Source organism: Mytilus trossulus, chromosome 7 (genome assembly GCF_036588685.1).
Source record: "Mytilus trossulus isolate FHL-02 chromosome 7, PNRI_Mtr1.1.1.hap1, whole genome shotgun sequence".
NCBI classification, from domain to species: Eukaryota; Metazoa; Mollusca; class Bivalvia; order Mytilida; family Mytilidae; genus Mytilus; species Mytilus trossulus.
In genome coordinates, this window is record NC_086379.1 from 72,722,061 (window position 1) to 72,749,265 (window position 27,205).

Genomic DNA, 27,205 nt, shown 5'->3' on the forward strand with positions numbered 1-27,205 from the left:
ATCAACTGAAATCTTTGTTATATACAATGTATATTCACTTTTTACTACCAACTGATAAATTAAAATAATCTTTACCATTCAGTGATAACAAGCAGTTTTTTTACATCTGAATATCTTATGATGTATTTAAATGAGTAGTTATTGTTGCAAACTCCATTATAAATTTAATTGAGATTAATTTGGAATAAGAGAAAGGGGGATGTGATTAAAAAAATTGGGTTCAATTTTCTCATTTGAAATGAAATTTCATAAATAAAATGAAAATTTCTTCAAACATTTTTTTGAGAGGATTAATATTCAACAGCATAGTGAATTGCTCTAAGAGAAAACAAAAAATTTAAGTTCATTAAAACACATTCATTCTGTGTCAGAAACCTATGCTGTGTCAACTATTTAATCACAATCCAAATTTAGAGCGGAATCCAGCTTGAATGTTGTGTCCATACTTGCCCCAACAGTTCAGGGTTCAACCTCTGCGGTCGTATAAAGCTACGCCCTGCGGAGCATCTGGTTTCCGGTTATATCCAAAATGGCAGACAAAGAAATATCAACTTTTATTCAAATTTTCATTTTTTTCAATATGTAAAGAAATGATTTTATTTTGTGCTGGTCATTTAACTTTTGGCTTAAATTTATCCTCGAAACCACTTATTCTAGCATGTTGTAAATATTTAGATATAAAGTTGACACTTCCGGTTAAAAATATGACGTAAATTTAAAAGATGAGTCCTCAATCTATTTCTTCGGTTTAGAAATTTTGATAGATTGATTAAAACAAAATAAAATCACTATAGTACTAAAAAAAAATTAAGATTATTACTATTTGGCCAAGAATACATGTTTATTCACAGTCACCATGACATGCACACATCGCAGTGCACGGGATACCCGATTTTCCACATTAAAAATGACCGCGGAATCCTTTCTTACATCCACAATGTATAAGCTTTTGACAAAATGATGAGGCCTCAAAAAGAGTTTTTCAAAAGTTATTCTCTTTGTCCCCGCCTGGAGTGGGTAGCATAAGAGCCAATCCCAAGCTCGTCTCCCTAAACACCTGCCTAAGTATATTGCATTATTTACATGCTGGAAAAGACTAGACCAAGTTGAGGGAATAGCCTCAAAAAGCCGTCCCTGTTGTGCTAATAGTTATTTTCTTGCTTCGTTAACCATGTTTTACCCATCTGCTAAGTTTGTGCGATCTTACAGTAAAACCCCGGTGATTTAGTCTGATTAATCATCATTCTTTTTATTAAAGTAACATCTTCAAATGCAATCAATGTCTCCCACATAGTCTTTCCCCCCTCTCAAGCAAAGAGAGAACCATATCACAACAGGTAAAGACATGGATAACAATAAGTGTTTCAGATCACTCAGATCACTCATTGCCTAGTGCATTTGAAAGGCCATTGATAGATATTAATCCAAAGTCTTTTGCCCTCCCAAACACAACGTCTACCCCTATGTCACGGAATAGCGAAACAGTAGTGACAACATCATCAGTTCGAATCATGACTCGTTTAAGTGCGTGTTTCACTGCAGCAGACACATGCACCATGATTTTAGTGTCTGCCTCTAAATGTGAACTTGGTGCTGAACTTGAAATACATTACGTGGTGGATAAGATAGAATATCCTGACCATTTGTTGCTATAACTACCATACGCATCCAAGACTTCATCCACTCGTATTTCAGTTTCAAGGTATTTTATTTAGGTAAGGACATAATACCCAATCAGCATAGTAGGCCGCAATTCACAATCGGAGAGCTGATTTCCAACATTTACAAAGACTGTGGTATTGTTTCTCACATCTTAATAAATTCTGCAAAAACACATATTTTCTTGCCTTGTTAACCTAATCTGTTTCTTTTTTTTTTTATCTTCCAACAAAACCACATATCGTTTTCAATGACATTAAACATCAAATCCATATGGTGATGTTGGCTGGTCAATCATCATTCTAAATGCTATAGTCACATCTTCAAACTCCATTAATGTCACCAACGCAGTTCCTTTTCAAGCGAACGTGTTATCTTTTAATGCCTAGTGCATTTGAAAGGTCATTGATTGATATATATCTTATACTTTTCCCCTTCTAAATGCAAACCAAAGTTTGTCTGCCCTGTGTCACGGAATAGCGAAACAGCAATGACATCAGTATCGACTGTTTGAGTCATGACTCAGTTAAGTCTATGTTTCACTGCATCAGACACATCTATCTTGATTCTAGTGTCAGTCTCTTCGTGTAAACATGGTGCTAAACTTGAAACATCATCAAGTGGTGGATAACACTAAACATCCTGAGCATTTGTTGCTTCAACTACCTTGTACTCCAAATTGTATTGAGCAAGCTCCTGTGAATGAAAACTTAAAAGTTCTTTCTTACTGTCGTCATCTCTCAGAAAACTTTCCCATCTTTGAGGATGTTTTTAATCCTGGGTTCGTCTGTGTATTCCCTTTCCCCTAAATGTTACCCTTGCTTGTTTTAGCAGCTTTCAAACTACCAGTATTTCGCTGTTCCGTGACAAAGGGGCAGACGAACTATTGATTGTATTTGGGGAGGCAAAAATCTTTGGATTAATATCTATCAATGGCAATGAGTGATCACACACTTTTATTTCTGACCAATACCTTATGACGGGTTGTGATACTGTTCTCTCTTTGCTTGAAAAGGAAAAAAAAGACTGCGTGGGAGACATTAATGGTATTTGAAGATGTGACTTTAACATAAAGAATGATGATTGATCAGCCTAAATCACCGGGGTTGTACTGTACAAACTTATCAGATCTAACATGATTAACGAACCAAGAAAGTCAATTTTTGCACAAAAGGGAAATCTCATTTTAAGTGAGGCTATTCCCACGACTTGTTCTAGTCTTTTCAAGCATATAAAACGTGTAATATACTAATGCAGGTGTTTAGTGAGACGAGCTTTGGATTGACTCTTATGCTACCAAGTCTTGTCACTAATGGATTGCGAAGGGACAAAGAGGGTCACTTTGAAAAAAACTCTTTCTGAGACCTCATCATTTTTTCAGAAGCTTGTACATTATGGATGTAAGAAAGGATGCTGCGGTTATTTTTAATGTGTAAAATCGGGTCTCCCGTGCACTGCCTTGTGTCCATGTGGTGGTGACTGTGAATAAGCATGTATTCTTGGCCAAATAGAAGTAGTTTTAAATATTTTTTAGTACTATAGTGATTTTATTTTGTTTAAATCAATCTATCCAAAACTCTACATCGAAGAAATAGATTGAGGACTCATCTTTAAAATTTACGTCATATTTTAACCGGAAGTGTCAACTTTATATCTTAGCATTTACAACATGCTAGAATAAGTGGTTTTGGGGATAACTTAAAGCCAAAAGTTTAATGACCAGCACAAAATCAAATCATTTTCTTTACATTTTGAAAAAAGTTGAAAATTTGAATAAAAATTTGATATTTCTCTGTCCGCCATTTTGGATACTGCCGGAAGTAAGGGTTTTTAAGACATATGTCTTATACATTATTATCTCCATCAGAAGCACCAAATAAATGTTCATACACAATGTAATTATAGTAGCTATAATACGTTAAAACACATTTCAATTACCCTCCCTAAAAAATAAGCTTATTTAAGTACAATGTCCGCCATATTGGATTTTAAGCGGAAGTGGGGTTTCTGAAGACATCTAATCTATTTAATTTATCCAAAAGTAGTAAAACACAAAGGTCTGTACCAAATATTATGATAGTAGCATGATAATAGGACATTTTTACACGCTAGCCTTCGATATTGGGCTGATTTAAGTATAACGTCCGCCATTTTGGATTTTACCGGAAGTGAGACATTTTTTGCAAATGCCTCCCTATCTGAAATAAAAGAGTAATAGTTGAGGAAGGTCTATGCCAAATTTCATGTTTGTAACAGAATGTGCACAATTTTTTACAAAGCCGCCGGACTAAAAAAAGCATCCAGATATTTCATTTTACATTAATCTCATGGAATTCAAGTTTCTTGATTCTTAGTATATCAGTGATTTTGCTAGCGCTCGTCACTTTCATATTTTACGAAAGGGTTTTCTCATTAACGAAAGTTTTTCTAATCAATTTCATCACTTAAATTTTGAAAGTGTAAAAAAAAAATTTGCAATAAAAACTATAAATCTACCTGTCTTCATGATTTGACAAGTTTATGACCGCACAAGGTAATTAACATTTTCTACAGATGTTACAAGTTGTGATTACAACTAATCCCCTTTGTGCCAAGATGGGTCACTAATCCATTAATTATTAATAAAACCAATAATTGAATGACCATCATAATTATTTCCCCAGAAAATCAGTCGGTCCGCATTTCAACAACCAGGAGTGTAGTTTCGTCATTTAAGAAAAAATGTAACAACCAGGACAGTTCGCATATGAATTTCAATATTTCTCAAACGATCACAATCTGAAGTTCGTTGTTTGTTGTAGATTCGTCAATCAAAGGCAAATTTCTTCATATTAAATTTTCATCAAAAACTTTTGACAATTTCCATTTCAAATAAAGAACTTTAGTTAATGTGTTCATTCAAAACTTTCACGAATTAAACAGGCGCTTTCTGTATTGTGTTCTATGCATGCGTGAAAGTATTTCTTTGACTATTTATAGACATTCAAAAACGTAAAATACAAAATAATTTAGAACCAATTAAACAAGAGAGATAAATATATATCCCTTACTAAAGGAAATTAAATTGAAAAATGATAATTTCCTGATGAATCCGGACCCGTTTAGAATGTCACACCCCGTTTTAGTTTTATTTTTAAACTGAAAGTAGTAAACATGATCTATTGTTGATTTGTTTACAACCTCCTTTCAGTCATTATAATAGTTCCAAAAAGGATTTTACACATTTCCAACTTGATAGAAATTATTTCCAAATATCGATTTAGACCTTTTATAAGGATAAGAAATGATTTCCAAATATCGATTTAGACCTTTTATAAGGATAATGATTATGCAGTGAAATAATCATTGCAAGTCAATTTCTGCTGTGATTCCTTGTTTAAAAACAAAATAGAATCCAACTTGTGTTGATCAGGAATGACCCCTGGAACAAACTGAAGAGAAATTGTGAACTAAATTTCTGGATTCCATGTCAGAATCTTTCATAATAACAGCCAATACAGTCAAATCATACAATAACTGCCAATCATGCTGGTGCCTTAATCCCTTAAAATCTGACAAAGTCAAAAGATGAAGCTAGTATTATATACATCATTGGTCCCTTGCTTTTACACAAAAGAATGTTGATTTTAATAGCGTACAAAAGTGACTAATGCCCTTAATATCCTAGCTTAAACCCTGAATATATAATATATTTCATCATAATTTGACTTGACAGTTGATGCTTAATATCCTTTTAGATTTGAAGAATATTTAGCTAAGAAATGGTCATCAGAGAAAAGATTTGGTTTGGAAGGCTGTGAGGTTTTGATACCTGCCATGAAAACTGTCATAGATACTTTAAGTGACCGAGGCGTAGATGACTTTATCATTGGTATGCCACACAGGTAAGTTTTGATACCTGCCATGAAAACTGTCATAGATACTTTAAGTGACAGAGGCGTAGATGACTTTATCATTGGTATGCCACACAGGTAAGAAATATTAACTGACAAATATTCACCAAAGTTCAAATGAAGTGGATGTTAGCAAATATAAGCAATCATATAGTCTTCAGAAATGAGAAAAATTGATACCATATCATTGTCTATAAAAGGCCCAAACATGAAAAACTGTCTTATTTATAACAAAATAATTTACAAAAAGCTAATATGACAGACGTGAATCAACAACTACCACTGAACTGCAGGCTCCAGACCCAGAACAAACATATAAGTGGCAGGGTTAATATGTTTGAAGGTGACAGCCCTCCCCTTACCTTGACAGTGATGTAACAGTACAACATAAGAAACACTATCAAAAACATCAGTTGAAGTCATCAGATCAATACAAAACAGAAAATAATAACTGACTGGACCTAGTAGAAAAATTATACATCCCTCACGTTAAATTGGCTCAAGGTACAGATCTAAGAAGCCAATAATAACAAATGAAAAATCATTTATCTAAGACTCATTTATTGAAACTTTTCAGAGGAAGACTCAATGTGCTGGCTAATGTATGTAGAACACCATTGGAGAGGATATTTGGTCAGTTTGATCCTGACTTGGAACGTTTCGAGGAAGGATCTGGTGATGTCAAGTACCATCTGGGAATGTCAATACAGAGACTTAATCGTGTCACAAATAAAAATGTATCACTGTCTTTAGTGGCTAACCCATCACATTTAGAAGCAGTTGATCCTGTCGTACAGGGAAAAACTAAAGCCAAGCAATTCTATAGAGGGGATAGTGAGGGGAAAAAGGTAGGATATTTTTCTTGTGTTTAGGGTCTAGCTACTACTACCAGTTGGTCTAGATCAGAAATTTGGGCTTTCCAGAAAACTAGCAATCTAATGGAAAAAACAAGTGTATATTCCAATTCTGCTTTAAAATACTTGGGGAGTAAAAAATATTATATTTGTTTGATGCTCTTTTCCTGGCTTGAAGATACTACTCTTATAATTTAAACTAATTGTATTGATATACTTATTCCATATAAATATGCCAAAACTTAAAACCCACTTATTGAGGAACCCTCACTTGGTGGATTTTAGTAAACATTTTCAGTAGTCAGGGCATTGTTATGTGCATTTTGCTAAAAGATAATGTTGTGCTGTTAACAGTTATGTTTGATAACATTAGAATAAGTAGATATCTACTATCCAACTATTTGTAGGTGGTCAGTATGTTACTGCATGGTGATGCTGCTTTTGCTGGACAAGGAGTAGTTTTTGAGACTTTCCATCTGAGTGACCTTCCCGATTATACCACAAATGGAACAATCCACATTGTTGTCAATAATCAGGTCAGTATATACTATTATTTCCTATTGTTAGGTTTGTATACTGGGATGGTTTTACCAAATTTTCAAAGTAGAAAAATTGATAATTGATTTGGGGATGTATGGGGGAGGGAGGGGACAAACACAGTGTCCATGCATTTACTCATTTACTGTTCAACCAAATCTTTTCAAATTTTGATATGTTGTTACAGACAACAAAAAAGAGATAAGTTCAATGTTGACGACTTTAGCTTTCACTGTTCAGGAGTTACGGTTCTTAAAAGATTTTAAAATGTTGTTTCCATTTGTTTCGGTGCTGTAACTCATAAACTGTTTAACTAAAGCTTTTCAGATTCAAATATGTTGTTGTTACTAATGACAATTTGGAAGTCAAAAATTGATATTGACAATTTTCACTGCACTGTTCAGAAGTTATGGTTCTTTAAAGATTGAAAATGGTGTTTCCAGTCATGTCAATGCTGTTACGTCTGAACCAATCAACCAAAACTTTAAAAAAAATTATATGTTGTTACTGATGACAAAATAAAGGTCAATTTCAATATTTATAATTGTCAATTTTACCGTTCAGGAGTTATGCTCCTTGTGATATAGAAAAATTCAAGGACCCAAATAAATGTTTTACAGCCTCTTGTTACATCCTCACTGACATAACCAACATAACTAACAAAACCATTGCTATGCTAGAGAATTTTGTTAATTAGAAAGTTTTCCTTAGTATATAAAAAGAGACAACTCTTTTCTGGTATTTTACTGGTGAAAAGATAGGTTTTACAAATCAGCTGTTTTTGAAGAGTGCAGAGAAATATATATTTAATTTTCGTCAATGATTGAATTTAGCATTTATAATACTATGGTGCATAAAAATAAACCTAACATTTATGTTTTTTATAGAAATAAAGGTATACATTTATTTAGATATTGTTTTTATAGTGCTTAAAGTTTTCATTAAATTTTGTAGATTGGATTTACAACAGATCCCCGATCAGCCAGATCATCAGCCTACTGTACTGATGGAGCTCGTATGGTCAATGCTCCAGTCTTTCACGTTAATGCTGATGACCCAGATGCTGTGGTTTACGTGTCCAAAGTAGCAGCAGAATGGAGGGCAGAGTTTGGAAAGGATGTAGTCATTGATTTGGTATGTACTGCAAAATAAAAACAAATCATTGATAGACAATCATGTAAAATATACAACCTGGAAAAAATAATGATCATTTGGTTGAAAGGGAAAAAAAACCCAAAAGATTTGGTTAAATTTTCTCTTGTGTGGTTTAGAAAAAGAATTATTTTGATTTGAGGTATTGCATATAAGTTGAGTGAGTTTTAGCTATTGGTAACTATGAATGACTTCTGGGACATTGTGCACAGAAATAAATTGTTTACCGAATCAGTACTATGATTTTCCTGATCAGTGTTTATTGTGTTTAATACCTTGGAAGTTAACAACAACATTATGTTATTTCCACACACTTTATTTTACAGGTTTGTTATCGTAAGAATGGTCACAATGAAACAGATGAACCAATGTTTACTCAACCATTAATGTACAAGAAGATTGCTGTACAGAAACCAGTGTTAGACCAATATGCAGAACAGCTAATCAAAGAAGGAGTTGTCACCACAAAGGCGTATGAGGTCAGCAGATTTTGATATTAGAATATAATCTTAAGAACAGATAAAGTACCAGATACATGAAGAAAGCCTTTCTTTACCTTTTTCTTTGACAAAGTACATTAAGACTGGTTCTACAGCTTGATTGAATTTATTTTGTAACTAAATACTTTTGTTCATGATAGGTATAACCATTTGGCCTTGTAACCACCTTTAGTGGTAATCAATGTAACATAGATATAACCATTTGACACTGGTGCAATCTTAAGTGGTAATCAATGTTATATAGTAAACCTAGTTTATTACAGGCTTTAGGCTATGGTATAGTAGGAAATATGTTTCACTGTTGTTTGGAAATACATATTTTGTTTCATAGAATGTCAGAATTGTATTGTCGGAAAAAGTCAAAAACAGGTTAATTATAAAAAATCATTTAAAATGATTCAAAATTTATTGACAGGAAGAAATAGAGAAGTATAACAAAATCTGTGAAGAAGCATTTATTCATAAAAAGGATCATAAGAAAGGGGAGTGGTTAGATTCACCCTGGGATAACTTCTTCAAGAAAGAAGGACCTGGTCAGGAACGGTGGATGATGGTCAAACCAAACACAGCTGTACCAGAGGAGAAACTCAATCATATCGGATTGAAAGTTAGTTCTGAGCCAGAGGATGTTTCCATTCATTCAGGTGAGATAAACATCATAAATGTATACACTATACTTGCATCTACCTGACAAAGAACTACATAAAAGTTCAACCTTGATCCAGGTCAATAAAACATTTAAATATAAAAGGTTTTTCCAGACATGGGCATCAAATTTATGAGGAAGAAATTTGATTCTTACCTTTAATGATTTGACTTTGTTTTACTTTGGAGAAGTATCTTTTGTGAGCTTTTGTCATCACTCCACATTTGTCTCAATTGTAAACTACTGTTCTCTGAAACTAATGGACCAAATATCACCAAATTATACCTGAATATTCCATAGGGTTTCTAGTTTAGCTATTCACAACCATAGCTACTGTTGCTTGAATAGAGCATAGGTGTAAAATGATCCACAGGTCAATGTCTCATGTAGAATTTTATGAAAATCTGTCAGTTCTTTTTGGAGCTGTTGCCCTGAAATGTAAATCAAGAAAGTTGCTTTATTTTTTTACTTGTATCTCAAAAACTAAAGCAATGAGAGCAAATCTTACATTGCGTGATCAGCAGTTCAAGAACTATCTGTGGATTTTTCAGCATGAATAAAGGATAAGAGTTGTTGCCCCTACAAAATTTCATAGGTTTGGGTTTTTATCTTGAAACAAGTAATGTTTAACAGTATAAATTACCAGCTCAATGATCCATGATAGGAGTTATTGCCCCTGTAAGATGAATTTTACTTATTTCTTTGCAGAAACTATTATGGATATAGAAAGTTGAAGAGAAAAAAAATAAAAAGTGATCAGCAAAGAGATCAACTTGGCTGTAATTGTCAACTGACAGATATATAGGAATTTTTTTGCCATATCAAGATGTTTTCCCCCCATTTTTGCTACTTTTGAAAAAAAATAATAGATAAAAAATATCACCAAATAATGTATTTTGATAATGCTAGGAAAATTATTGGGAGTTGATTGGTACTTAATGTTAATCTGCAATATTTGTCATATACCTGGAATTCAGCTCTCCATTATTCTTTATTTTTTACCTTCTAGGTTTGAAAAGAATAATGAAGATGAGAAAACAGATGGTTGAAAAGAGACAGGCTGACTGGGCTTTGGGTGAAGCCTTAGCCTGGGGATCTTTACTCAGTGAGGGGTATCATGTCAGACTTAGTGGACAAGATGTAGAGAGAGGAACATTCAGGTACATTGGTCAGGGGATTACTTCTTAGGGGGAAACTACTGAGTGTGTAGTATACTCAAGAATACTTTTGGTTGATGTTATTAGACATATGGAATAAATATGATCTACTTCATTACATACACAAGTCAGAAGACTTGGCTCTAAATTTTCAGTAAACATTCATTGAAATAAATGTTAAATTTAATTAAAGCCTGGTTTCGAGAAATATTGTGTTGCTTTGATGGAAGAAAAAAACAACAACAAGATAACTAAAAATAGATTATATAATCCAAGGCTTCCAAAAAAAATTTGAGCCAGCTGGACATTTTATTTATGATCCCGATTTTAATATCTAAGACTACGTCACAAAAGGCATTTATGGTAATCAGATGGCCATCCCAATGATTGACATTAGTCTAGATTAAAAAAAATTATATTAAACTTTACTTTGATATGAATTCAATATTATGAAGTAAACTTAAAATTGGCAGTGCATCATTCAAAGTGTACACATCACCGTGCTCATATCTGCCTTAAGCTCTTTATTTGTGCAAAATGACAACTTTATTCAGTTTTTATACGACCGCAAATTTTGAAAAAAATTTCGTCGTTTATTGCTATCACGTTGGCGTCGTCGTCGTCGTCGTCGTCGTCCGAATACTTTTAGTTTTCGCACTCTAACTTTAGTAAAAGTGAATAGAAATCTATGAAATTTTAACACAAGGTTTATGACCATAAAAGGAAGGCTGGTATTGATTTTGGAAGTTTTGGTCCCATTATTTTAGGAATTAGGGGCCAAAAAGGGCCCAAATAAGCATTTTCTTGGTTTGCGCACTATAACTTTAGTTTAAGTTAATAGAAATCTATGAAATTTTGACACAAGGTTTATGACCACAAAAGAAAGGTTGGGATTGATTTTGGGAGTTTTGGTTTCAACAGTTTAGGAATTAGGGGCCAAAAAAGGGCCCAAATAAGCATTATTCTTGGTTTTCACACAATAACTTTAGTTAAAGTAAATAGAAATCAATGAAATTTAAACACAATGTTTATAACCACAAAAGGAAGGTTGGTATTGATTTTGGGAGTTTCGGTCCCAACAGTTTAGGAATTAGGGGCCAAAAAGGGACCCAAATAAGCATTTTTCTTGGTTTTCGCACCATAGTGTTAGTATAAGTAAATAGAAATCTATGAAATTTAAACACAAGGTTTATGACTATAAAAGGAAGGTTGGTATTGATTTTGGGAGTTTTGGTCCCAACAGTTAAGGAAAAAGGGGCCCAAAGGGTCCAAAATTTAACTTTGTTTGATTTCATCCAAATTGAATAATTGGGGTTCTTTAATATGCCGAATCTAACTGTGTATGTAGATTCTTAATTTTTGGTCCCGTTTTCAAATTTGTCCACATTAAGGTCCAAAGGGTCCAAAATTAAACTTAGTTTGATTTTAACAAAAATTGAAACCTTGGGGTTCTTTGATATGCTGAATCTAAAAATGTACTTAGATTTTTGATTATTGGCTCAGTTTTCAAGTTGGCCCAAATCGAGGTCCAAAATTAAACATTGTTTGATTTCATCAAAAATTGAATAATTGGGGTTCTTTGATATGCCAAATCTAACTGCGTATGTAGATTCTTAATTTTTGGTCCAGTTTTAAAATTGGTCTAAATTAAAGTGCAAAGGGTCCAAAATTAAACTAAGTTTGATTTTAACAAAAATTAAATTCTTGGGCCTCTTTGATATGCTGAATCTAAACATGTACTAAGATTTTTGATTATGGGCCCAGTTTTCAAGTTGGTCCTAATCCGGATCTAAAATTATTATATTAAGTATTGTGCAATAGCAAGTCTTTTCAATTGCACAGTATTGTGCAATGGCAAGAAATATCTAATTTCACAATATTGTGAAATAGCAAAAAAAAATTTAATTAAGAGTTATCTTTCTTTGTCCAGTATAGTAAGCAAGAAATATCTGCAAGAATTTTTTTTAATTGGAGTTATCTTTCTTTGTCCAGAATCAACTTAAATCTTTGTTATATACAATATACAATGTATATTCACTTTTTACTACCAACTGATAAATTTAAATAATCTTTACCATTCATTGATAACAAGCAGTTTTTTTACATCTTAATATTTTATGATGTATTTAAATGAGTAGTAATTGTTGCAAACTCCATTAGAATATTTTAATTGAAATTAGTTTTGGAATAAGGGAAAGGGGGATGTGATTAAAAAATTGGGTTCAATTTTTCTCATTTGAAATTTCATAAATAAAAAGAAAATTTCTTCAAACATTTTTTTGAGAGGATTAATATTCAACAGCATAGTGAATTGCTCTAAGAGAAAACAAAAATTTTAAGTTCATTTGAATACATTCATTCTGTGTCAGAAACCTATGCTGTGTCAACTATTTAATCACAATCCAAATTTAGAGCAGAATCCAGCTTGAATGTTGTGTCCATACTTGCCCCAACCGTTCAGGGTTCAACCTCTGCGGTCGTATAAAGCTACGCCCTGCGGAGCATCTGGTTAAAGTCACATTTTCCCAAACTGGTATTGACTTGTCAATGGTAAAACATGGACAAAAATCGGATACGTAAAATCCCTGTACGTTTACAAAGCATGACTGAGTGAAGAAGCTCTTTCCACGTTATTTCTTCAACAAAATACTTGAAATGAACATTAGATACAGGTATCAATGATAATTTTAGCATTTTTGAAGAAATGTAGGATGCATAATTAAATTTCCCTAAATTTCCCACCTGTGCACATGCGCACAGGTGTACTTGTTCATGCAACGCAGTTTTGACGATTTTTTTTTAAAATGTTTCATCAAATCATGTTTATAAATGTATTCATTATAACTTTATCTTTTGGACTAAATCAATTAGATACAAAGGGGTGAAATGTACGAAAATAATTGTGAATAGACCGATTAATTTAAATACGATGTCCGGTACTGAAAATTATAGTTTACCTGTCACCTGAACAGGTAGTTTTCAGCTGTCCAACAACTAATTAGCCTTGATTAAAATTAGAAAGTATTGAAGTAGGGGTTGTTTTGATAGTAATTAATCATCATGTCACTTTTATGACCGGAAATGTGGGGCTTTTAAAGCAAAAGTTAGGGTCAAAAAGATTGTGAATAATGTTAAAATGACTGAAAAAGTCTAACTAAAACTAAAAAGTATATGACCGTTTCATGCTTTGCCCAGCCGGACTTTTAACGGACATTATACAAATGACCGGAATATTTGACCATTTTGGAAGCCTTGATATAATCAATGATATAATTGCTATACATGTTGTAGCCTTAGACATGTTAGAATTGATAATGACTTTGTAGATATTTCATAACTTTGTATGATTGTAGCCACCGACATGCTGTGTTGTTTGATCAGAACGTTGACAAGAAGAAAATTGTACCTCTGAATCACTTGTATCCAAACCAGGCCAAGTTCCAAGTTCACAACAGCTCACTCTCAGAATACGGAGTACTGGGTAGATATAAGTAGTCATTTTGTGTTATAAGTCCTATATTTTTTGTGGCCGAGTGGTAATTCTAAAGGAGCATCAAGTGTTACCCTTGTCCATCTTAATGTACATCCTTAAATTGGTTTCTGTGCTCTTAACTTTGTTTAGCCTCAACCAAATTTTTGAAATAAAAAAAAATATCATTTGCCTTTCTTAAATTATGTCCCTTTATAAATGGAAACGTTGCTGAATTTGCAATGTCTACACTCTTACTTAGTCTGTTATGAAACCTATACACAATGCTTATTACCACCAAACACAAATTCAAATTTGGATGGTGTCACTTTCACTGACCTTGATTCATGTTTAGTTTAAACATATTTATTTAGAGTGGATTGGGAAACAAGTTTTGCAACTTATATTAATCCCTCTCCACTTTGCGGGTGCGAGTGCTGCCTTGTAGCGGCATTAGCCTACTCTTTTTCGAAATCTACAAGGGTGTCTTTAACGTGCAAGAGATATGGCTCTCTCTTAACACGGGTCAGCCATTTATCGTCCCCTTCCGACGGACTATCATCGTTTCCTCAAGACCATACTCGCAAATGGTGTCAAGGGAGAGCCGAAAATTGAGTTCCTGAAATTTTCATCCCAAACGGGAATCGAACCAGGAACCTTTGTGTTAGTAGTCCGATGCACTAACCACTACACCACGGCTCTCACCTTGATTCATGTCCCTTTATACATAGTAAAACATCAACTAGATACATTGGTGAACATGCAGATGGTATTCAACATGGCTGCAACTGTAACAAACATCATAAAAGGTACAAAGTTTGGTTAAAAAAAAGTTCACAGGGCTGACATTCCTAATGCCCGCGTCACACTGTCCCGATTTTTATATACGATGGACACCCGAATGCGAATATTGTAACTTCGTACGAAGTTGGTCCTGATCTCGTTAAAATACCAAAAAGTGACCGAAGTACGTACGATGAATAACGAAGTCTATACGATGGGGCCGAAATTATATACGATAGCAAAAGATGGACATACGAAGGTTAACTGAAGACGGATATTTAAGCTTCATATATCAGCCGAAGCCTACACGATGGATCAGGAAGGCTACACAATGGATTAGGAAGGCTACACAATGGATCACGAAAATAGCGCGATGGCCATACGCTGTCTAAAAGACGTCGTGTAAGCTTACGGTGCATTTAAATTATATGTCGAAGGCATCACACGTTTTAAAGACAATATTAAAGGTATTTCCAGTTACTGAATGTTTTGGTTGATTTCTTAAAAAAAAAATTGTTTATTTATCAAATATGCATATTCAATTTACCATTTTCTGCATGTATCATATACAAATATAGTGTCCATATTTGTCCCCAATATGTTACATACGAGGGGATACCACGCTCGGCATTGCTTTGTTTGAACTGTAAAATGTGTGCACTAGTCTGAATAATCACCCATAATTATGCCCTTGTTTAATGATCTATCTTAAAGGTAAGGCAATGGGTCTGCGATCCCTTTTATTAAAAAAGAGCTCTTTCCAGGAGAATATCACAATAACATAGATAAAAGGAAGAATGTGTGGAAATATGAAATATAGGAAAACAAAATGGTTATGGAGTAAACATCCGTGTTACAACAACTCGGACGATACATTAAAAATCAGAATAATGAAGAAAAAGTTGGGTTCCCTATATAATTCTACCTGCAGTGTTGGTGTACGAGGCGCGTTTATGATTTTCGTTATGTTACTTGATATGAAAAATTGACAAAAAATAATATTTTACTTGTAAAAGTAAATCCTGAGCCTGTAATAGCTTCTCTTCTTGTTCAATTTGAATTAATAGAAACAACGCTGTCACCGTTCTTGTTCTCATAGAATCATATGATAGCTCAATGTTTTGTGAACATCTTTCTTAATTGTCGTATTAGACTGACCAGTGTATACCGCGCATGGTACTTTAAATGTATTTTAGCGCGAAAATTAAGTTGCATTTAGCTGGATTTAATGTTGTCGTAGTTCCATCTTGTCGCCTTCGTACTTTTATTCGATGGCAACACGACGGGATTACGAGGTCTTCACAAATTCGTGTTGCCATCGTAGGACCTTCGGGTAGCTTCGTGATTAATTCGTGTTGACATCATAATGTCAAAACTGCCAGATGGAAACAATGGAAACACGAATGCAATACGATGTTCAAAGATGCATTCCTGGTGACATTACGATGGGGAGGATGGTGATACGAACTCAATACGAACCCTCAACATCCGACGCACCTTCAGGGATTTTTTAACATGTTAAAAAATTTAGAACCCATCCCGAAGTTTTCCTCGAAGGCCAGAAAAAGTGGCTGATAGTTCTACGATGGTTAAAGATGGCACTACGAATAGTCCGATCTGGATACGATCAGTCCCGATTTTGAAAATTTCCATAATCGTGTTGCTATTGGTGTAAAAATCGGGACAGTGTGACGCGGGCATTAAGAATCTTATGTAGAAGCTACTCTTTTTTAAATTGATAATGAATAGTGAGAAGTGGTGAGACTTTAAAGAGATGTACGCTGTTGCTTACAATACTGTGTAATAAACATTGTTATGTTGTCAAATCAAATTTCACCAAAAATATACAATTAAAAAATATATATATAATCAGGATAATATTATTTTCAGGGTTTGAATTAGGCTATTCCTTAGAGAATCCTTATACCTTGGTGATATGGGAGGCTCAGTTTGGGGATTTTGCCAACACAGCACAATGTATAATTGATCAGTTTATTAGCAGTGGCAAAGACAAATGGACAAGAGAAAGTGGCATCACTTTACTATTACCACATGGTTATGATGGCATGGTAAGTGGCATCACTTTAAGTTTTTATAATTTTTGAACTTTTCAAGTATTTCCAATTACTGTGGATTCATTAATATTCGTTGAATACCAATTTTCCTGGATTTCGTGGGAACAGGGGAACCACGAATTTAAATGTTCAACGAAAATACTAATTTTCTAATGGAATGTATACAGAATTTGCCAAAACAACGAATTTACATATCCACGAATATGCATGTTTTCATCAATCCACGAAAATTGGTACCCACGAAAATAAATGAATCCACAGTATGATGCATTTATAATAATGACATTGTAGATATGTTTGTCATGTATATTCTTTAATTGTTGGAAATAAAAAAAAATAGAAAATAGTGTAATGAGATTGTCTTGCTATGCAAAAGTATATTCTATACAGTCAATTTATTTGACATAAGGGTGCTGCAGATTCCTAACACACACCTTGAATTGTATTACAAAGTACACAAAAACTGGGGAGCCAATTTGCTCATATCATTTTCATCAGAATTTGAAAAAAAAAATGAAATGTCTATTGTAACTATTAATCGAAATATTATGCAATTTTGAGACAATATTTACTCCTTGTGAGCATACTCATTATTATCTACATTTAAGTTTGTGACTTTGATTGTAGGGACCAGAACATTCCAGTGGTAGATTAGAAAGGTTCCTTCAAATGTCTAATGATGATGGAGACTATTTCCCTGTAAGTATTGATTCACTAGGCAGTCTTATTAGGTAAACTGAAATCAGGTTTGCCCTGTTGTATACATGGAGACTATTTCCCTGTAAGTATTGATTCACTAGGCAAAACTTTTATCATTCTTATTTAGTAAGCTGAAATCAGCTTTGCCCTCTTGTAGACACTGGGACTATTTCCCTGTAAGTATAAATTCACTAGGAACATCAGTCTTATTTGGTTAACTAAAATTAGGTTTGCCTCTAACAGACAAGAGATTAGTGTCTCAACATTCACAAAAGTTAGAGAATTGAGATCAAAGTTATGTTAATCTGAAAGAAGTGTTGCAAAGTTTATGTATAAAACAAACAAAAAATGATAAAGTCAATAAAAAGGCCAAGTTTTGTAGAAAGACAAACATAGTTTTACCTGTTTACAACAAAATATTGAAGAATCAAATTCTCCTTCTGTTTTCTGGTGAGTTACAATTTTTCTCCAATATCTATAGTTATTATAAAGTGGAGATTTAATTTTAAATGACAGCAGAAAGAGAAACAATATTTTTAACCGGATTTTTGTGACAAAAATGTCAGTTATTGATTTGGGGATGCTCGGCGGGCGGGCGGGCAGGCAGCAATCAAATGTTGTCCGTGCATTAACTCATGAACCGTTCAACCAAAGCTTTTAAAATTTTAACATGCTGTTTCTCACAACTAAATGAAGGTCAAGTTCAATAGTGGTGATTTTGACTTTTACTGTTCAGGAGTTATGGTTCTTGAAAGATTGAAAAATGGTGTTTCCAGTCGTGTCCGTGCATTTACGCATGAACTGTTCTACCAAAGCTACCCAAATTTTAATATGTTGTTACTGGTGACAAAATGGAGGTCAAGTTCAATAATGAAGATTTTGACTTTTACCGTTCAGGAGTTATGGTTCTTGAAAGATTGAAAAATGGTGTTTCCAGTCGTGTCCGTGCATTTACGCATGAACCATTCAACCAAAGCTTTTCAAATTTTAATATGTTGTTACTGATGACAAAATAGAGGTCAAGTTCAATAATGACGATTTTGACATTACCGTTCAGGAGTTATGGTTCTTGAAAGATCGTAAAATGATGTTTCCATTCACATTGTTGCATTTATTCACGAACCATTCAATCTAAGCTTTTCAAATTTTAATATGTTGATACTGATGACAAAATAGAGGTCAAATTTGATAATGACGATTTTCACTTTCACCAATCATCAGTAATGGTTCTTGTGATATTGCCAGGACACAAATAAATGCTAATAAATCCGGTTTGCTGTCGTTGTGACAGCCTCTTGTAATTATATATAGTGTTATAGCCATTAGTGGTTACATCATTTATAATTTTTGCTACACATTAAAATGACAGTTACTGATATTTTTTAAACTTTTATGTTTCAGCCTGAAAATGAAGATTTTGTGACACAGCAATCTCATGAAATTAACTGGTTTGTATGCAACTTTACAACTCCAGCTAATTTCTTCCATGCTATGAGGAGGCAGATACTTTTACCATTCAGACGACCGGTAAGTCTAGAGTCAATTAAGAAGTTACCACAAATCTTACATTAAACTGACATTAATTTCTATGTTAAATCATGATAATTAGTATCATTTAGTAGAAACTGTTAATTAGCTTTAAAATGTATTGTAATTGAATTTAAATATCAAGAATTACAAATTAGGCTTGTCCTAATATGGACAGTACACATAACTGTATTATCAATATAATAACTTCTTTCATATATTGATATCCTTATTTCATATTTAAGTCTCCCAAACAAAGTTTGGAGACTTATTGTTTTTGCTCAGTTCTTCTTCTTCTTCTTCTTCTTCTTCTTCTTCTTTAAAAAATGAACTTGTCCGCAGCGTTTCTCCAAAACCGCTTGTCAGATTGACTTAGGATTTCATAAAATGGTAGACTAATATGTCTAGGTGAGCTATCAATCTTTCATTTGTGCATTGCGGTCTATTAAGGGGTATTTTGGGGGGTAGAAAGCAGGGAGGGTTTTACTATAGAACCCTATGGGATTTTATTTTCAAATCGTTTTAAATGAATATAACTTGAAAACTATAAGTGATAGATACATACAGTCTTCGGAAATGATTATAGGACAATAAAATAAATCACATGAAATATAGGGGGATGACCCCACCCCCTTCAATCTGAGAATGTGCTATTATCTTGTAAACGGTCCAGATCCCCACCCCTAAACCATATATATTCTTGTAGGGGACAAAACAAATCAATTGAAATAAAAGGCAAGTCCCTAGGGGGTCACCACCACCCCCTCTTGTTGAAAAACTTGTAAACGGTCCAGATCCCCACCCCTAAACCATATATATTCTTGTAGGGGACAATAAAACAAATCAATTGAAATTAAAGAGAAGTCCCTAGGGGGTCACCACCACCCCCTCTTGTTGAAAAACTTGTAAACGGTCCAGATCCCCACCCCTAAACCATATATATTCTTGTAGGGGACAATAAAACAAATCAATTGAAATTAAAGAGAAGTCCCTAGGGGGTCATCCCACCCCTCTAGGTTGAAAACTTGTAAACGGTCCAGATCCCCACCCCTAAACCATATATATTCTTGTAGGGGACAATAAAACAAATCACATGTAATTAGATGGAAGTTCCTGGGGGTCACCCCCACCCCGTTCAATTTGAGAATGTACTATTATCTCGTAAACGGTCCAGATCCCCACCCCTAAACCATATATATTCATGTAGGGGACAATAAAACAAATCAATTGAAATAAAAGAGAAGTCCCTAGGGGGTCACCCCACCCCCTCTTGGTTGAAAACTTGTAAATGGTCCAGATCCCCACCCCTAAACCATATATATTCTTGTAGGGGACAATAAAACAAATCAAATGAAATAAAAGGGAAGTCCCTAGGGGGTCACCCCAACCCCTCTTGTTTGAAAACTTGTAAATGGTCCAGATCCCCACCCCTAAACCATATATATTCTTGTAGGGGACAATAAAACAAATAACATGTTATTAGATGGAAGTTCCTGGGGGTCACCCCCACCCCGTTCAATTTGAGAATGTACTATCCAGATCCCCACCCCTAAACCATATATATTCTTGTAGGGGACAATAAAACAAATAACATGTAATAAGATGGAAGTTCCTGGGGGTCACCCCCACCCTGTTCAATTTGAGAATGTACTATTATCTCGTAAAAAGTCCAGATCCCCACCACTAAACCATATATATTCTTGTAGGGGACAATAAAACAAATCAATTGAAATAAAAGAGAAGTCCCTAGGGGGTCACCCCACCCCCTCTTGGTTGAAAACTTGTAAACGGTCCAGATCCCCACCCCTAAACCATATATATTCTTGTAGGGGACAATAAAACAAATCAAATGAAATAAAAGGGAAGTCCCTAGGGGGTCACCCCAACCCCTCTTGTTTGAAAACTTGAAAACGGTCCAGATCCCCACCCCTAAACCATATATATTCTTGTATGGGACAATGAAACAAATCACATGAAATTAGATTGAAGTTCCTGGGGGTCACCCCCAACCCGTTCAATTTGAGAATGTACTATTATCTAGTGTTGGATAATCGGTTGAAATTACCAACCGATTATCTATTACAATCGGTTGACAGCAACCAACCGACTATCGGTTATAATCGGATAATAATACCTTGCCCTTTTTATTTAAAGGAAATCATGTATTTAGTCTCATTGTACATGTCTTATGTGTACATTCCATATCATTGCAGAGTTTATATATTCATATTTGATCTTTTGTTTCCTTTTCATATTCTTGTGTACTAAATTATAATCCTGGTACCTTTGATAATTGTCTATTCAGCAGTTAAAACAATGAATTGTCTTGATAAGAATCAAGATTTATATTGAACATATTTTATCTCATAATTACAACATTTATTACCAACAGTGACACTAACATTTCTAAATTTCAATGGTGTAACTCACAAAACAATTTCAATAACATAGCTGTATGAACATTTGAATGCTTCTAATTAGGAAAAGATATATAAAGTTTTTAATTTTTAGAAATTTAAAATTAACACAAAAAAATAAAATAATGCATTTGCATTATAAGATATACAGTATACAAAGGGTATTAAGCCATTGTCTGTTAATTCGTGAAGAACACTTTTTTTCACTTTTGTGATCATTAATTTCTGTCAATTGTGTCATTCGTACGTCTGAACTTATAATTGTAAGAATGCGGAATTATTACATAGTTGAACCGTATCCGATTCGTGATTCTTATATTTTTATAAATGGCGGACAAATTTCGGAAAAATTTACAACAATAAACGATGTTTGGCAAATAATTTGGAAAGGAATATGACGTTTTTGATGCAACACATGGATAAACATTTCTAAAAGGCAATTTGCAACACGTTCTAATGAAGCAACAAAATTATTTTGTCTAAAATCAGAATGATTTGTACCGCTCTCAAGTAACAAGTACCGGTAATGAAAGAAAGTATTTCATACAAAGTTATTAATGTTAAATAACCTTCCATCAATCTGCAAATGCTTTTGTCACGTTTATAAAGAAGGAAATTGGTTTATTCTTTAATTATTGGATGTTTGACATTGTTACTGTCATCAACTGGTTAATATTGTTTGACTGCGCATATAAAATGCAAACCGTAAAACAGACCGGAAGTTGACAAGCTAAAGGTCCAGAAACTTAAACGACAATCGATTGAACAAAATCCCAATCGATTATCGACATCGCAAGGCCCAACCAACTGATTTCCGACTTATTCCGATCATCGGAACAACACTACTATTATCTTGTAAACAGTCCAGATCCCCACCCCTAAACCATATATTTTCTTGTAGGGGACAATCAAACAAATCAAATGAAATGTAGGTAAAGTCCCTGGGGGTCACCACCACCCCCTCCTGTTTGAAAACTTGTAAATGGTGGAGATCCCTACTTGTAAGCAATATATATTTTTGGATGGAGAGTTGTCTCATTGGCACTCACACCACATCTTCCTATATCTATTGTATGGGACAAAAAATCAAATCAAATGAACATGGGACCATATGAATGGGGAGTTATGGGAGCTTTGTTTGGGAGACTTCGTAACAGCATCCTGTTACAATTACTTCTTGTCTATTATTTTTTTAGCTTATTGTCATGTCACCCAAAAGTTTGCTACGACATAAGGATGCCATTTCTAGCTTTGATGATATGAATGAAGGAAGTGAATTCCGTCGAGTTATACCAGACTCTGGAGCTGCTACACAGAACGCTGCCGGTGTGAAGAAGTTGATCTTCTGTAGTGGCAAAGTCTATTATGATCTGATCTATGAACGAGAAAAGAAAGAATTAAATGATCAAATAGCTATTGCAAGAATTGAACAGGTAAAAAGACATTCAAATAGCTATTGCAAGAATTGAACAGGTAAAAAGACATTCAAATAGCTATTGCAAGAATTGAACAGGTAAAAAGACATATAGCTTTTATATCACAAATTAAGCACAGGTGTAAGATAAAAAAACAAAAAGAACGATAACTACTTTTTATGACAAGTTATATTTTAAATTGGAGATACTAACAAGCTTAATACTTCTTTAAAATAGTTAAGGTAGAATGTCAAAATTTCAATCAAAAGAGATCATTTTATTTTAATCTGCTCAAAATTTTTTAACCTGCAGTAAGCCTAAATTTGAGGCCCCAGATGTTACTGTGCTTGTCATACTTCAGTCCATTGAGTTTTAATAAGATAGCCTTAATCGAAATATTTGAGACAGTTGGCACTTATTTTAAACAGCTTTTTGTGAACGTGTAGTTAAAAAATACCACTTCAGATTATCCAGTCTACCAAACTACATGTCCACTGTTACTATAAATAGAACATTTGTGTTCAATGTGTCTTCATTCTCAGTTAATCTTTTCAAGATAGAGGGTAGATATTCTTGTTTATCATATACTTGTATAAAATATAACTAAAATTTTACAGTTCAATAACATTTGAAAATATCAAAAGGCTATGAAAGGATTACTAGGTTTATTGACCAGATTCTTAAGAATTTCCATAGCGGGCTGATAAAGGTCCCTTTATTGACTGCTTCCGGAATGTTATCACATGCCTTTCCGTTAATTTCCATGACGTTTATCACACGCAACTTCGTGCATTTCCGGAAATTTGATTGAAAACGACAACAGAACGCGGAAACGGCAAGTGATAAGACTTTTCCCGAAATATTTGAGGAGCAAAAATGAATTAAGTTTAACATGTTTTGAAAGACATAAATGAGGTGACATATTGAAGAACATGATAATTGTTGTGACAAAACAAATAAAATGCTTGCTATATCAATAAAACAATTAAAGTAAAGAATTTTTTTTGGTTGTCTGTAAATATTTTCTGAAAGTGCAAAGACAAACAAAATTGAATTCTAATAGTTCTTGTCTGTATATCTTCTGCTGAAGTATATGATAAAAAGATAATTACATGTCATTTTTCATATCAGACCCTTTATCGGCCCTCGTTCATGATATCAGCCCTCGAGCCTGCGGCTCTTGGGCTGATATCACAACCTTGGGCCGATAAAGGGTTTGATATGAAAAATGCCATGTAATAATCTATACATATTTTGCAGATTTCACTGTCCTTGTTTGATCTTGTATATTTTGCAAATTTCACCCTACCAATTTGATCTTGTAAATCCTCATTTGATCATGTATATTTTGCAGATTTCACAATTCCTATTTGACCTTGACGATAAATTTTGCATATTTTACCATTCCCATTTGACCTTGACATTGTATTTTGCAGATTTCACCATTCCCATTTGATCTTGTGAAGGAAGAAATACAGAAGTATCCCAAGGCCAGCATCAACTGGGTACAGGAGGAACACAAAAATATGGGAGCCTGGTTTTATGTAGAGCCCAGAATCAGGACTGTCTTAACTAAACTTGATATGTCAGATGCTTCTATTGAGTAAGTTAACTTCATTTCAGTTAAACACAACTTGGATATAATAATGTAATATGATCGTGTGTCAAACTCACAATGTCTGTCAAAAGGAAACATGGAATGATTAAGTCATCTATTGAAGTTATTTATTTATACAGTACATGCATACTATTGATCCATGAAAGAAAAAGGTCTGGAATATTAAATATCAACAAGATGTCAATTTCTTATTAATTTCTGCCCCAAATTTTATTGTAATAATACAGTAATGATGTCATCTGATTTTATGAAAGAACAAAATATTAATTATTTGTTTATTGTTTTTAGATATTGTGGTCGGGAACCAGCAGCATCCACAGCGGCAGGATCTAAACGCAGTCATTTATTACAGTTAGCGTCTTTCTTGAACGAAGCTGTCAGTCTCTCAGAATGAGGAAACATTTAAACCTTAAAAACACACTATCAGGATGTAGCAATCATAAATAAAAGAGAACTTGTGATAAATGAAAATATTTGATGTACACAATAAAAACCCATCATTTATTTGTATATTTTAATGATCAATTATTCTGGGTGAATGTAGTTGTAATTGATTGTTTTAGCTGTAAATTCTATTCATTCTGTACATACCTTTATATGTTTATTTTAATGTCAGATATAAACTGCAGGGCAGATGTACACTTGTTATTAAAACTCAAAATGTCACACTTTTGTAAGATTTCCTTGGATGTGAATCAAACTTGTTTTTTAAACCTATTTTTATACCTTATATTTTCTACCTTACTGAATTGTTTGTGATATCTACTGTGCCAGAAGTCAATGTGAATAATTTTTCCTTATATGTGATAAGTTTGGCATTTTATTAGGTATTTATACAAGTCGGTGAAAATGTTTATGTCACAAGTCTAGAAAAAAGGGAAATATTTAAGGTTTAAAAGATGAATTATTTCTATATGATGGACATGGTAGTCTGTCTTGTGAATTTGTCTGTTTTCTGTCTCTGTTACCAAATATATTTATTTATTTTACCGATATATAAATTCTGTTGACACAAAACTCTCTGTAGGTACAGGAAGTTCTTTCAATGTCACAAACTAAAAAACCAATTGTAAATTGAGAAATTGGATCTTCATAACCACCTCTACTGTTATTTCTTACGGTAATAGAAGCTACACAGAATTATACAGGTTTCCTTAATTTTTGTTATCTCATTTACGGGTTAATATTGGAATTTTAAACATGTTAGAATATTTTAGTCCAGATTACTAAACAAAATAAGAAATATTAACAACGATAAAAAATTATACCAAAGGTTTTGTTAGGAGTAGGTTAGATAAAGGAGGTAGATTTGGTGGTTATGGGTTATACAGGGACACATATATAAACCAAGTAATTCCTCTCACAACTTTCATTTCATAGTTAGAGGAATTATTTAAATGGCATTTAAAGGGACTTGTCAAAAGTCATAGATATATATTATAAGAAATAGTGGATGGAAATTACAAATAATAGTGTGTTAATTTCAAAAAGGTTCAAGTTCTACAATTTATGATATATTTTAATTATAATATTCACATTTGACAATTTTTAAGTTGAAAGTCCTAGTTTTGATTCTTTCTGTGAATGGTTTGCCTCTAAGTAGATTTTTTTTGTGTTTCCATTTAAAGTTTGGTGCTGTACTTACCTTTACCTTTATAGATCTGCAAATACACTCATCATCATTATAGTTACAACAACATTAAAAAAATATTGAACATTTCTTTGTGCCATGTATTGACACTATAAAATGAAAACAGTCAGGTGTGATAATTTTGATTATTTGATAATTTTGTGTGTTTTGTTTAAGTTAAATGCACTAATTAATTAGACATATGAATTTATCCATAAAATTGAGGTCAGAGGTCAGTTAACCTAAAAACATGCCAAGTTTGATATTTAAAAAAAAATATGTTCAAATACAAATTGACAAATGACCTTGAAATTATCTTGATTTCTGCATCAATTATAGTACCAAATACGACTTAAGAATTAAGACTCTTAGAAGATATATTTATACTTAAACTGATAGTAAAGGACTTTCTATTTGGCTCATTGGATTAGTGAACTTAGTAAGTTAGTACCAACTTAAGGTCAAGTCAGTTACACATTTTATAGTGTCAAGGTCTAATTTTGTGAGAAACATAAGCTTGATTCTTTATAGTAAAAGAAGGGTAACATGTGTTGAGAATGGTGGTGAATAAAACATCATATTAAGATTTAAAAGTGACTTCAAATGAAATTTAAACAAAATCAAGCAGAAAAACCTTTTGTCATTGTAAATGATACAAGACATTACACTTCCAATAACCACATTTTCATGCTAAAATAACTTGTTTTTGTTTTTATAATAGTTTATTTATTATTTTGTTTATCTTGCTTTGTTTGTCAACAATGAAATAGGCCTGAAAAGAAGATATATTGTTCAACAATTTTTAACAATAAACATTTGTTCCATTATTGGTGTTAATGTTTTCTATTGCATTCATATTCAAATTAATAATTACTGCGATTTAGGTTCAGTAATTCATTGTTTGTTTAAATTTCTTTAGTTATACAGTACAAAAAATGTATTCAGTCAGGGGTGTAGCTAGAAAGAAACTACGTGGAAGCAAAAATTTTTGGGACCCTATTTTGCAGAAAAATGGGTTTTTTTTTGGTTTTTGGTCATAGGACGGCTAAAAGAGGAGCTACATGTATATGTAGATAAAAATTTATGAATGTAAAACTATTCATAAATCTTCTGAATAGAGTAACAAATTAACAACTCATATTTTTGATAAGAATTTACTCAAAATTGTCCAAAA

General features: G+C 33.3%; 1 protein-coding gene across 3 annotated transcripts in view; it reads left to right on the forward strand.

The window, feature by feature from the left end:
* LOC134725755 (2-oxoglutarate dehydrogenase complex component E1-like) overlaps window positions 1-26,858 on the forward strand; it is a 46,335-nt gene extending 19,477 nt beyond the window's left edge. For 2 of the 3 annotated variants that reach the window (XM_063589874.1, XM_063589875.1), the window contains exons 7-20: window positions 5,397-5,543; window positions 6,130-6,400; window positions 6,814-6,942; window positions 7,898-8,077; window positions 8,422-8,574; window positions 9,011-9,239; window positions 10,251-10,401; window positions 13,752-13,879; window positions 16,541-16,719; window positions 17,353-17,424; window positions 18,826-18,951; window positions 22,565-22,801; window positions 24,220-24,386; window positions 24,690-26,858. In XM_063589874.1, coding sequence (XP_063445944.1) covers window positions 5,397-5,543; window positions 6,130-6,400; window positions 6,814-6,942; window positions 7,898-8,077; window positions 8,422-8,574; window positions 9,011-9,239; window positions 10,251-10,401; window positions 13,752-13,879; window positions 16,541-16,719; window positions 17,353-17,424; window positions 18,826-18,951; window positions 22,565-22,801; window positions 24,220-24,386; window positions 24,690-24,795 — 2,275 coding nt within the window. In that variant the 3' untranslated portion in view covers window positions 24,796-26,858. Of the gene's footprint in view, window positions 1-5,396; window positions 5,544-6,129; window positions 6,401-6,813; window positions 6,943-7,897; window positions 8,078-8,421; window positions 8,575-9,010; window positions 9,240-10,250; window positions 10,402-13,751; window positions 13,880-16,540; window positions 16,720-17,352; window positions 17,425-18,825; window positions 18,952-22,564; window positions 22,882-24,219; window positions 24,387-24,689 lie in introns of those variants that run through there. The other variant, XM_063589876.1, reaches the window with a different exon arrangement.
* The last annotated feature ends 347 nt before the right edge of the window (window positions 26,859-27,205 follow it).